Raw genomic sequence first — 13,849 nt, forward strand, 5'->3', positions numbered from 1 at the left:
AAAAATCACTGTTGATAAAATTTACCAATGGCACAAAAATGGTAAGATGCAGAAAATCATGGGGAGGCACTGATTAGTCACTTAGTCAAGTGGCCTCTTTTCAACAATATGAATTTTAAATCAGCAACATGTAAAGGAAAAAATACTAACAGCAGTGATGAACTGGGCCTGGGACTGTGGTAGAGAAGCAACAGAATATGAGCTGTTAGTTGATTGCTAAATCTATGGATGTAAACACAGTCTTGGACTGTATAAAATTGCTATCAAGTTGAAATTTCATCAAAGCTTTAGTGGGTACCCATAATTTAAAATGATACTGAAAAATTGGGAAGGATATTCCCCTCAAGTGTAAGAGAAGGGGAAAAAGTGACTGTTTTGCTGTCTGCAATACCTTCCTTAGGAAAAAGGCATTTTAATTAAAAAAAAAATCTGTTCCATCTAACAGGGAAAAATGTAGCAACGTTCAGTAGGAGCAAACACAGGACAAATTCAAGCTAGAAATAAGGCGCACATTTTGAGCAGTAAAAATACTTAATCAGTCAAACAGTTTACCTAGGGACATGTTGGAATCTTATTCACTGCCACTGATGAAATATAATTTGTTTGAACTAAAGCAAGTGAGTTTAGATTCAATATGTATTTACACTCTGATGCTGGAATTATCGTGTGAGGATCTTTGGCTTGTGTTGGGGAACAGATAAGACTAGATGATCATAATTGTCCCTTCTGGCCTTAAAAACTGTAAATCTAGTTATAATCTGGCTGTGGTCTCCTTGCACAGCCCATAGCAGATGGTTCCCCTGACCAGTAGGGTCAGATTGTGTTCTGAGTGTGACTGGGGATCTCCTGCATAGATTATATAGCTGGGTGCATATATATATACACAGATATATATATATATATATATGGTTTATAAAGCTGCAATACAAAACCTGTTTCTACTGGGCAACATGTCTGTTTCCAGTTATCTACCATGCTTTTGTGCAGATTTTACAAGCAGCATTGGATTTTTCTTGTTTTACTTCATCCTGATATAAAATAGTTCCTCTGAGATATCTTGTGTCTTGTAAACCAGAGCAGTAGGTAGAGCAGAACTGTGATTATGATGCCCAGATAAGATACTCTCTATAAGATTTTTTGGTTTTGTTAATGTTACATGCTGGAATATTCTCTCATCCTATTCCACTGTGAAAATGTTTGCAGGCATGCAAACAGGACCAGAGAATTAGCAAATTCAAGGTGGCCATTGCCTTTGTGAACAATGAAAAATGACTCTTGGATATGAAATGCAGAGAATTATTTTGAAAAAGTCGTGTTCCCTCACTCCTACATGGCAACGTTAATTTATGTGAACTGATATTACGTGTTAAATAACTCATCCAGACACTGCTCTTGGCAATAATACCAGGGTAGTCATTACACTAGGATGAATTCTCTGAAACCTTTCCTCAAAGTACTAGACACAAACAGGTTGTCTTCTAACAAGAATCATAGCCTACCTCCCTTGTCCCCTGCAGTGTTCTTTGGACATGTGCTACTGCATTCACTGATAGAATCCTGAAAAGTAGTGATCCTTTGGTTTTTCCGCTGAAACTGGCTTGGTTTGAGGTGAGACTGGGATTTTTCCCACAGCAGCTTATAACTCTGTTTAGTCATTTGTACAGGGTCTTACACAGGGTGTAGCTGGTTATTAATTTGAATGGATGAAGTAGCATCTAAATAATGGCACAATTACTGAATTTAGGAAATACTGACAGACTAAATTAAAAAGATTCAAAGATGATTGACTCCATCCTACTCCCTTCTCCCAATGCCTGCCCTTGAAATAGCAGCATTTAAGACTGCTTTGAAGTAAACTAACCACAGCCAGTATTTGGATCTGGAAGAGAACAGTGAGGTTTTGAATAGCTCCCTTTGAACAATGCTGTTTGGCCAGCCCTGTATTGCAAAGGTGGCACACTGTGTTGCTACATGTTGAGTTCAATTTCAGACCTTCAGCTTTAGATCTCATTTCTAGCCATGTGAGGGCTGGGAGCACCACAGAGGCAGCACACTGGAAGGGATTTGAACTTTTTATCACACTGTCTCAGTCAGTGTCTTCTCTCAGTCCAATGCTCATGGCGTTGGTGGTGAGTTGTGTACAGATCTCCTCTGCTGAAAGGAAGCTCACTCTGTGGAGGGGCCTGAGAGCAGAAAACGGAATGACTTCAAGGCTTAGCAATTCACAATAACAGTATGTTGTGCCCAGGGCTTTAGACTGAAGGTATTTTTACAAGTACAAAGTAGAACTAGCATTTTCTCTAGTTAGCATTTTTAAACTTACTTGTACCCATTTTTACATATGCATACTGCTTTAAGCAGTTTCTGCATGTGTTTAGCGACATCAGTACAGACTACATCACAAATTTCTCCTTTTCCCTGCAATGGTTCTCCAGCAATGACGTAGTGCCTGCAATGCTGGGACACACTTTTTGATGGTGCCACTTGATGTGTACTGCAAACACACTGAACTATTGTTAGAATAAAAGGAAGTGCTCAATATAATTGTGTTAAAGATTTCCGTAAGTCATAGGGGATGCTGAGGAAGAGCTTGTCAATTAAGAGGAGTGAAAATTCAAAAGTGAGAACATTTAACCCTGTCGAGTCTGGCACTTGTTTTTCACCAGTCTCATGTCTTAGGCAACACCTGAACTGTTTAAGTTGTGTCAGAAGTCACTAGTGACTGCTGACAGTAACTGGTTGGACAAACATCAGAACAACTGAAAGCAGCTCCAAAAATACTGCAGTGTGTGGATGCTGTACACCCAGCGTTACTGTGTGTCCCTGTTCTGACTGGCAGCACAGCTGTCAGAGTTTGCACACTCCCAAACAGCCCTGCAGAAATGCAGATAGACAGCCAGTGTCTTCTGTCCTCTTGTCCCTGCTCTCAGAGGCCAGCAGTGGGTGTGTATATGCTCAGGTGCCCACCTGGGACCAGAGAAGCCAAGACAGGAGTGTTCTGTCTCAGGTTTGTGGTTCAGTAGGAACTGTTTGTTTTTGCACAACTCCACTAAACACAGCCCCTGCTCCTCATCAGTGAAGCGCCAGAGCTTGATTAGATGATTGGGAAAGACTCAGAACCTTCACTGAAATGTTTAAATCTGATCTCTTCTGTTAAGCTGTGTGGACCGAGGCCTCAAGCATGAACCATGCTAATTACTGCCTCTCCCTCTGCTGAGCACCACTTGTTTGAGGTTCTGTGCTCTCCTCCTCTAAAAAGGTCGATTGATGTGGTTTGATATAAAGCTCTCACGTCTCACCATTTAGCTTTAAGATTACTTTATGGATTTAGAATTTCTCCTTTGTAGGGTGCTCCAGCCCTGGCTGGGCTGCAGCACATGTCCAACCCCTGTTCCTGTCCGTGAGCTGTGCTGCAGCTCTCCATGGCCATGGGAGTGTTCTGGGCTCGCCCCTCATTAGTAATTTTCTGCCGCCACTGAGAGCAGCAGCTTCCCAAGTATTTACCAGCCCTTCAATTGAGCCTCTAGCTTAAATAACAGAAGTTTGAAAGCTTTTCAATTTTGTTTTTAGCAGATTTTGAGGTTATTTGAAAGCGGATAACTTTCCAGCTGGTTTGGTGAACTACATAATATTATAGAGCATTTTTTACTGTCAAGAAGTTTTCAAAACAAATGTTTCCATTATACCATTTGGAGAGGCTTGCCTTTGTCTTTTGTATCACTTAGGAAAAAAAAAAGCTACCTAGAGAAAACAGTTTCTTCTTCTTGCACAGCTCCCTCAGAGAAACAATTGCCAGTACTGACAGCTTGTAGGTCTTTCAAATTTCTGTCTCTTTTAGTGAGGGTTTCCATACTCTTTCCTTTAAAAGAAATACTGCATTGCTAACAATGCTCTGGAAAAATCTAGATATACCTTTGCTTAGATGTACCTTCTTTTTGGATATGTCTTTATCACTATATGTATTTATTATATGTGTAAAATCTTCTGCCTCTTTGAAAGTATAGGAAGAACAATAAAAGTTTAGTGTGGGCTTCAAATATTTATTTAATTAATGGAAATCATCTCATATGTTTTAAAACTCTATTCAAGCCAAACCTAGAAAAGTGCTTATGGTAGGTAAATTACACATTTTACTACTCGAGCCTTGGAAATATAATTAGTACAAAATTAAAGGACTGCAAAAACCAGTAGATAATACTAATTTCAAATACAGAAACTAAATATATTTTGTACTTTTTATTACTCGATTTCTTTTTTACAGACTACTTTTTTATTTTAACTATATGTTCTTATATGCTGCAATCATAATGTAGTGTAATGATATTAATATTTTATAGAATCTGTATTTATAGTTCTTTATTTAGAAACAATGCAGTAGGTCTGCAGATCTTTGAATCCTTCTGGAATGGTGCCCTCCAAATAATGATAAATTACTTGTGCAGTATGCCATTTGCTAATTATATCCATGATTTACTGCAGAGCAAGACTTAAATCATTCATTTCAGTCTTGCGTAACAGTGCCATAAAATTTTTAGGTTTAAAAATGGTTTCCATGTGTATAATTTAAACAAATTTTAGAGCAATTGTATACACAAAATATTGCAACCATCCATTTGTTACATTCTTTGTCTCCCTTTTTTTTAAACTTGTACTTTTAATGATTACTCTGGTTGAAATTGTTATGCTTCATTTTCATAATCATAGCTTTTAATTCTACAACAGTTTCCTACATGTTAGATTAAGAAAAGGATGGCTAATTGTGTGTAGATACCATGTCATTCCTGAATAACCCCACATTCTGAAAACCCATTTTAGAAATACTCAGTTTATGAATTAGTCTTCGATTAAAGGTGTTTCTTTTTTAAAAATGAATTATTAATACAAGATCTTCTTGGTTTTTAGCAGAGAATGCTGATTTTTTAATTTCTCCACTCATCCATAGACCAAAGTACAGTTAACTCTCTTTATACTTTCCTCTTTGTCCACACCTATAGGTGAGAAGCCTTACAAGTGTCCACATTGTGACTATGCTGGTACTCAGTCTGCATCCCTCAAATACCACTTGGAACGACACCATCGGGAGCGACAGAACGGAGCAGGGCCACTCTCTGGGCAGAGTGCAAGTCAGGAACACAAGGATGAGACACCCAGTAAAAGTTCTGTGTTTATTAGACCAGACATATTGAGAGGAGCCTTCAAGGGGCTTCCTGGTATCGACTTCCGAAGTGGCATGGTCTCACAGCAGTGGACGTCAGGAATGCTGTCTTCTGGAGATCAGCAAGGACAAGCAGCTGGCATGTCATCTGAAGGATCTTCAGAAAATATGAAGGGTTCAGACATATCTTCCAAAGGAGCACACTTCTCTGAACTTGGCCGTGCTTACCAGAGCATGGTCGGGAACGGCGTGAACTTTCAAGGGTCTTTGCAGGCTTTCATGGACAGCTTTGTCCTAAATTCTTTGAAGAAAGAAAAAGAAATGAAGGATAAAGCTCTCTCAGATCCACTTTCAGCAAAAGCTCTGGGCTCAGATGGTGGTGAGGAAAAGATAAATAGCAAGTCCTCACAGCGGAAAACAGAAAAGTCACAATATGAACCTCTGGACTTGTCGGTAAGGCCCGACGCAGCCTCCCTGCCAGGCTCCTCTGTCACTGTGCAAGACAATATTGCTTGGCATGGCTGCTTATTTTGTTCCTTTACAACTTCATCCATGGAGCTAATGGCTCTGCACCTCCAAGCCAATCACTTGGGCAAGGCTAAACGTAAAGACAACATCATAGGCAACAACAAAGAGCAGTCTAGAGAAGTCCCAGCCTCGGTGAACAAAGTGAGCTTGCTCCCCTCCTCTGTGCAGTCCAGCAAGGAGGCAGGAGTTTCCAACATGCTGAGCCAGCTGGACTCAGCTTCTGAGAAAATGACCCAAGGACAAAATAAAGAGACCCTGGGAGAGCAAAAGAGCACTTCCTGGCCCAGCCACATGGAATCCACTTTTTGTAATTTTACAACAGACTTCTATAAGCAGTTCAGCGTTTATCCTGGTGTTATTGGCACGGGAACACAAAATTCTTGCACCAGTAATGAATCAGAAATAAAAACACAATCCGAAGATGACCCAAATATTCTGCTCTCTGACTCTGTAAATAAAAGTGCTATTGATGACCTTTCTGACATAGCTTCATCTGAGGATATGGAATCTTCCAAGGAAGAAAACATTGAAGATGAGGACATTGACACAGACCCAGATATTATGAATAAGCAGTTGTCTGCCCTAAATAAAGAAAGCAGTGAAGGAGGTGACAATATACAAAGTGCAGTCACCTCACAACCCACACAAGGGCTCGTATCACCATTGCCACAAGCTTCAGAAAAGCAGTGGCACAGTCAGAATCTTCTCTCCTCACACGAAACTGCACAAGAAGTGATGAAACCCGAACAAGTTCAGGGTCCGCAAGTCCTGGAGAAGCAGATGAACATGTTGTCAGTCCTAAGAGCTTACAGCTCTGATGGCTTAGCAGCCTTTAATGGACTTGCAAGTAGCACAGCAACTAGTGGATGTATCAAGAGACCTGACTTGTGTGGTAAGTTTTAGACCTTCTTTTAGACCATTTCAGAAAACACTTGTGCAGAATCATGAAGCTGCTCTTTAAATATACTTAGTCATGTTTGTTAGTAATACATTTTTTTAAATGTTAAAACCTGTGGGCCAAATTCTTGTCCTATATGTGGTCTACTCCATTGAAATCAGCAGTGCTGCATGCATACTTAAACAGGATTTTAGGAAGAACTTGCTTTTTAAACTAGAGTAGCAGCAATATAGACTATCTGTGCTAGTGGCATCGGAAGGGGATCCTTACTGCTTTAGCATACTCAAAGGAGGAAAAAGTTTTTAAAAAATTTACATGGTAACTTGCAAACTTTTCAGTATTTTGATATACAAACCCAAGAAAAACACTGGATGCTTTGCCAAGCGAACCTTGCTTTCTGTCTTTTTTCTTTTTTTCCCCCCTTACTGTCTTTGATTTGGGGTATGTTCAGTTAGCACAACATTAAAGAAATCAAAGGCCAAGTGCATGGAAAGTGTCTACCTGTGTTGCATAGATTTTCTTTCTTTTATTTTCTCTACTTTCTCTTCTTTAATTTTTTTTTTCTTTTAAATTATAATTTTCTGGTTTGGTTCAATAGCACACATGCAGTACTTGCCCTTGACCCTTTTAACTATTCTAAATAGCAGTTGTGTAAATTGTGATTTACCTGATTAAGAATATGCCTCCAGGTAATTAAAATAACAACACATCAAACAAACAAAACCACCTTTTACCCTTTCTAGCCTCTGATTTACAAAACTGCAGTTTTACTTCCTCATATCGCACACCTCATATTTGCAAGAATTAAATCTATTTGGAACAAATGAGACTGAGAATTTTTTTTTTTTATTATTTAGCTCCTATTTTGTCAGCATAGTGTTAGTTTGAAAGATTTTAGAGTGTAAATCCTTTGAAAAACAGTATCACTTTTAAAAGCAGAGTCAGCAAAGGACACAAAAACTTCAGTACTGTTCATTTCACTTAACCTTCAAACTAATCAGAAAACTCATTGTCAGAGCTGAACATGCATAATAAAATGTATTCAAGTTAAAAAGAAAAGAAAAAGAAAAAAAAAAAAAGAAAACGTTATCAACCGTTTTAAAGCTTGACAATTTAAAATGAAACCCTAAATCTGCAAGCACTTCAGAGTGACTCCCCTGGTTAACCTAAGGTTAGTGGGAGCTTTTTCTGACTTTACTGGCAGAGTGTAGATGCTCAAAGCCATAACCCCCTCTCCAGGCCCCTCTCTGATTTTCCATGTGTATTAGTTGATCTGATTAAAAAATCTGATATCTACACACGAAGTTTATCTCACTTGTATCCTTAGAGCATTGTGACTTCACAAAATTGGCATTATCTGCCAATATCTGTCATTTAACCAATACCTGCCTGAGTATCCATGTGGCCTTACTTGTAAATTTCTGAGTCTCAGTGCACTAAGAACCAAAATAGGTAGTTGGAAATATTTCCTGATTCTTCAAAATCAGCATTTACATTATTGAAAAGAGTTAATAGTTGATTTTATTTACAGCAGGTAAAATCCTACTTGGATTTTTTTTTTCATTTGTGTAGTACAATCAATTAACAAAAAAGAAAAAACAATACAGCAGAGAAATTACTGTCTAAACAAAGAAGTTCAAAAAAAATTGGAAAACTAAGATTAGTTGCTTTGTGCAAAATATCTTTATTTTTTTTATAGGCGTAAGATTTTTAAAACAACAACAGAAAAAAAGATCTCTAGTATTATTATTGAAATGAGGTCATGTTACTTCCATTAGTTTTTTGTTTCATCTTCCAATCAATTCAACAGACATTTTATGATAGCTTGAGTTTATATGATTTTAAAGACCATATCCCTTTCACAAGCTCTGCCCAGTGATAATGGATTTGACTTGAAGTATGAAGGAAGAAAAGAAACAACAGAAGCTTCTCTGTTCTACTTTTTAAGCCATTTTTTAATCGAAAATGCAGTGGGAGTCCTTCTGACTCCCCCCTCCAAAAATAGTTTTTAAAATTCTCTTCTGTCATTCTATTGTTATTTGCAGAACATTAAGTATAAAGGTTGATTATTTAAATACATTCTTTCATTTTTCTCAATATCTCACAGAAAAGTGGATGAGTATGAACAAGCCCCATGCCAGTGGCTCTTGCTTTTGTTTGATTGGCTTGGACACCACCCACTTGAAAGTGGTGGTTTTAGGGGAGCTTTCATTTTCTCAGTGACATTTTATACTCTGAAATCACACTCCATCTGTGCATGTTGGTATGGGGAATCCCACCTGATGTTTCTGCATTTACAGATTAGCAATCAGGAGCACCCTGTTCATTTTTTAGTCTTCCTTCCTTTCCTCCTGCACGAAGCCCATGACCAAAGTCATGGTTCCCTTTGTCTCTCCTACTGCCTGGGAGATCAGAAAACTTGAGACACACCTGCAGCATCCGATTTCAGGGCATGACTCTCATGTTCTTTTTGTATTTGGGGAGACGCCGTGCATTTGTGTTCCTTTTTACAGCCAGTGATGTGTGTGTTGTTGACATCTCAGGAGAAAATATTGATGCATTTGATAACAGTCCTTGCACACTCAGAGAGCAAGGCATAGAGGTCTTTCTGTAGTCAGAATACAGAGGAAATAAAACTGAAATAAAATATTTCAGCTTCAGTAAGCTGAGATTGCATCTTTGGCTGGCCACACTAATTGAGTTGAATTTCTGGCTGCCTAAAAACAAACTGGGGTATTCAGCAATCCGTATGGATCATTTTTAGATGGCAGATTTTACCCTAAGATAGTAGGTCAGTTTTTAAGCAAAAATCTTGGCACAAGAAAAGTTTTGTTTCTAGAGGAGAATGCCACCAACTCACATTGTTGTTTCAGAAAGTCACTGCACATGTGGAAGCAGTCCTCAGTTTCCCTGTAATGGAGAATGAGAGAGATTGATGACGTACACATAATTCATTTATGCTCCTATCATGCTTCAGGCTGCAGGGATGAAAGACACAATTAGGAAAGAACCATAATTACTGCATAATAAAGAAATTTTCATGTCAAAATGCTACTGTGAAAAAATCACGGATTTTTGTAATATTTCTCCTTATACAGCAGAATGAACAGAAAAAAGAAAAAAAAAAAAAAAAAAAGAGCATTGATAATTGCAGAGGTACTCCTGAACTGTACTTGGTTTTGGAGTCTCAGGTGATTCTGCCTAGGAGTGGATCTTGTTTATCTTTGCTGGCACTCAGTTCCTAAGAGGATGACAGGCCTTTCCTTGCTGCTTGGCAGCAGGTAGCCCACTGGGGAGGGGAGACCCAAGGTGATGGCTCCATGGCTTGGTAGCTGTCTTGAGCATCTGTGTATTCTGTTTTCACGTTGATTTGACAAGTTAAGCTTGGAGGTTCTAGATCTATTTTGTATTTAAGTTTTGAAAGATCTGTTTTCCTTTCCATTTATGCTCTTCTTTTTTTCTGCTTGTCTTCCCATATACATGTACTTGTATCACAACAATGTTCTACCTTCTATTCCAATACATTAATTTGCTTGTGATTTGTGCAAAAGACCCTCTATGACAAGAACCTATCCCTTCTCTCTCTCCTCCCCTTTAAATTTCTCTGCATTGTGACAAGATGGTAAAACTTCTCTATTTGCATTTGCTACTTGGGAAGCACTTAGGCTTTCAAAGGAGAGCTGATGGGCTACAGAACTACTGGCCAGAGATAGTCCTGGGCTGCTTAATGGGTTAGTGCTGTTGAATCCACACTTAATGATGTCCAAAAGTATTAGTTCCATGTTGTCTCTAAATCTAATTTGCTTCCATTCATGCTTGCTTTCCTCTGCAATTAGTGCTGTTTTCTCCTGCACAGGCTCCACCCCATTATCACTTCTTTCACTGTATGAAAACAGGGCAGGGCCCCTCTGATGCATGGGAGCAGCTTTGGAGTTCTGATCCTGCAAAGGGCCGAACACTTGCAGTTTCCTTTGCAACAGAAAGCTCTCAGCATTGCACAGAATTATTAAAATGTTCAGCATTGTAACTTTCTGAAATACCTTCCAAATGTGGAACTGCAGCGCAGACAAGAGGGCTGGGCAAGGGGAAGATCAATTGTGGCAGATTATTACAGCTTTATTGTCACATAATTATAGTGCTCTATCCCAATGTTTAAATAGTGAATTTAGATATTGTAAATTGCTTATTGCCACAGGTGTCAAAACCAAAAAGATCATAATGCTAACCCCGTCAGAACTACCACCAACACGTGAAACACAGAAAAAGATTTTTAATTATTTGTGATGGCTTCACCTGAATCCTTATTATAGGTCTTTTAAATTACAAAATCCGTATTAAGAAGCAAAAGGCCTGATATATCCAAGCTCTAGGACAGCTCTGAGGCAATGGAAGGTCATCCTACTGCAGCAAATTGTAGGACTGCCCATTTAAAGTATCATGTAACGCACTTAAGGAGTGCTTTGTCCTGATCTGTAGTTGGAGGAGTAACCAGAATATTCTTTTGCTTCAAGGCAGAATGAAATGATATAGAAGTTTTACAGCAGACTTTTCTTTACCCCACTATCATGCTTTTGAAGAGGTTTCTTAGTTTCAGTTAGGAGGTCCAAGGCCAGCTTTTAGAGCATGAACTGTTCCTCTGGACAGGAGATCAGCACCTCGGCCCCCGCCTGGGTTTCAGACACACTTCTGGATGTCACACTGCCATTTGCATGGCAATATCAAACCAAACTCATATGGCTTGCTTCCTTTTTTTAATTAACTGGGAATGCCAGTGATCCAGTGAAGTTTGTGTTGCTGGATAAAAGGGCTGGTCTGTGAATAGCATTGTATTTGCCAAATGGTTCGCTAGTCATTTCAGTACAAACAAATGGATGGTGTCTGTAAGTCTGCAAACACTGTTGACATTTAGCCTTGTTTATGTTACTTTCCTTTTGCTGCATATTTTTGGCTAGAAGAGATACTGTCTGAATCAACATTGACTTCCTAAGCAGAAGCTAAGGGCCCAGTCTTGCATCCCTCATTCTCGATGAGTAGCACTACTTACATGACTAAGGATTGCAGAATCAGGTCCTATGTTTATTTGACTTTAAATTTCATCGCTATTTTCATGTAATTTAATTTGATTGCATTTTGTTGTATCAGAAATCGTTCAGGTGATAAGTTTGGTATCACCATTTTGTTTACTGTTGAAAACTTTTAGTTCTTACCATCCTCCATGCTGTGGTGTGACATTCCCATTCCATTTATGCTTCTGGAAATTAACTCCCAAAATATCTGATACAGCTAAGTGCTGAGTACCTCCTATTCCCAGGGAGACTGGAGGCATTCAGTCCCTCCCAGCACCACATCTGAAAGGGGGATTGTGTTTGCAAAAGGAGGCCTTGGTATGTGCCTTGATTTCAGACATCAGTGGCCAGCCGCACCAAGGCAAATCCCTAGCACAGAAAGGCTTTTCTTTTCTTTGCAGAGACAAAATAATGATGTAAGCTTAGAGCTGTATGATTTTTGCTCTAAGTTTCATCTCCCAAACAATATATTCTTATTGTTTTTGTCGTATCCAGGTCAAATTTAAATTATAATTTAGGATTAGGCAGAGGCATAGAGATGTTTCTAGGTCTTTCCAAAGTGAGACAATGCTCTGGTTTGTGTTTTGGTTCAGGAATATACATTCTTGTGTCTGAGGTATAGTATTTCCTATAACTACTCATAAACATGAGCAATTTAGACATTCTTGTAAGTCAAAACTAAGTGTACGATTAATACCTATTATGAGGCCAATTTTAAACAATTAATTTGACAGCAATTATAATTTTATGTTACAGGCTTTCAGGAATAAATAACCAAATTCATCTTTGTAATCTAAGGAACTTAGGATATCTTTATGCAGAGATGATCATGTTATGCACAGTATTGCATATCTGGAATTTCTGAGGTTTGCTCCCACCTATCTAGATGCCTGTAGTGCCAGGGATAAATAATTACCTGAGGCTTATTAATTGTTTCAGCAAAGAAAAAAAATATATACCTTAAGTGTAAGCATTAATATATGTATACACACAATACATCCGCAATATATAACAAACCGTCATAATAGTACAAAAATAGAGGTCCTGAATATGTTCTGTTATTTATGTGTTTGGCAAGCTTAGGGAATGGACTTTAGTATGAGTGAAAATTCTCTTAACATTTTTAAGGTTATTTATTGTCATTTCTATTTGAGTTTTTAATGGTCCTGTATTTTGTAATGCTTTAGCAGGAAAAAATACTGTAGTTATCTTTTTTCATATTCTTTAAGCAATATTTCTAGCTTAATATATTGTGCCAGGTTTTCCAATATTAACCAAGAAAGACAGTAAAATTCAATGAACAGCACTCTGACATCCACAATTTAAAACCTGTGATTGAAGTGAAATGTGTAAACTTCTAGTGGGTTATCATGTGCTTTGGAATAGAGTATTGTTGGAAGTAATTAGAAAATATATTAAGGTTTCCTGGTAATGAAGGTATGTAAGTTTTAATAATTGTTGCTTTCTGAATAAGTGTCAAACTATATCTTTAAATGTATATGGAGTTACAAGTTAGGTCACTTCTGAATGGAATGTAAAACAATACTAAAATGCTTCAATAACTTATCTCAGTGTTGCTAATAAAAAAAAAAAGCTGTTAACCATTAGTGCAGTTTGGAGTCATTTTGTTGATTAATTCAAGAACACTGTCTGAGAAACTGTTGTACATTTTGGTAGACCAAAGACCACTCATGCAATCCACAGTTGTTTGATGCTTTGAGAGGCAAACTCTGCAAAGCTGCTTGTTGGCCTTGTAAACTATATTTATTTAAAAAACCTCCATCTTTTATAGCATTAGAATGGTGCCATGTATGATTAGGCAGGTTTATAAGGGGGGCATTAGACTTGTGACCTCTGTCACAGAAAATACCTTGGGAATGTGGGAACTGTTTCTCCTCTGTCACTATTCAAATCCAGTAGAAATTTTTGTGGATACCACTTGGTTGAAAATGAGCAGTGTGGGTGGAGGAAGTGTGTAAATATTAGTGCCTGGCTGCTCGGCCAGGGTGAGCCAAGTGGAGAACTACCAGGAGCATACAGAAAGAGTGATCTTTCTTGGGTAATCTTGCCCAGCCTTACTGAAGTCACAGCTGCAACCCTGCAAATAGCCCTGAATGCTCAATTTGGTTCCCCATGGGAAGAATGTGGGATGAGCATCCCGAGAATAGCCTCCCTCCCCAGGCACACATAGGATTCTCCTGA

The 13,849-nt window shown here is 38.4% G+C and overlaps 1 protein-coding gene across 1 annotated transcript in view; it reads left to right on the plus strand.

Moving 5' to 3' along the window:
* The window catches only part of ZNF536 (zinc finger protein 536), a 232,536-nt gene extending 219,292 nt beyond the window's left edge, over positions 1 to 13,244 (plus strand). Inside the window, exon 8 of the mRNA XM_066327932.1 lies at positions 4,995 to 13,244. Coding sequence (XP_066184029.1) covers positions 4,995 to 6,586 — 1,592 coding nt within the window. The 3' untranslated portion in view covers positions 6,587 to 13,244. The remainder of the gene's footprint in view (positions 1 to 4,994) is intronic.
* The last annotated feature ends 605 nt before the right edge of the window (positions 13,245 to 13,849 follow it).

This window comes from Sylvia atricapilla, chromosome 12 (genome assembly GCF_009819655.1).
Source record: "Sylvia atricapilla isolate bSylAtr1 chromosome 12, bSylAtr1.pri, whole genome shotgun sequence".
In the NCBI taxonomy this organism is placed as follows: Eukaryota; Metazoa; Chordata; class Aves; order Passeriformes; family Sylviidae; genus Sylvia; species Sylvia atricapilla.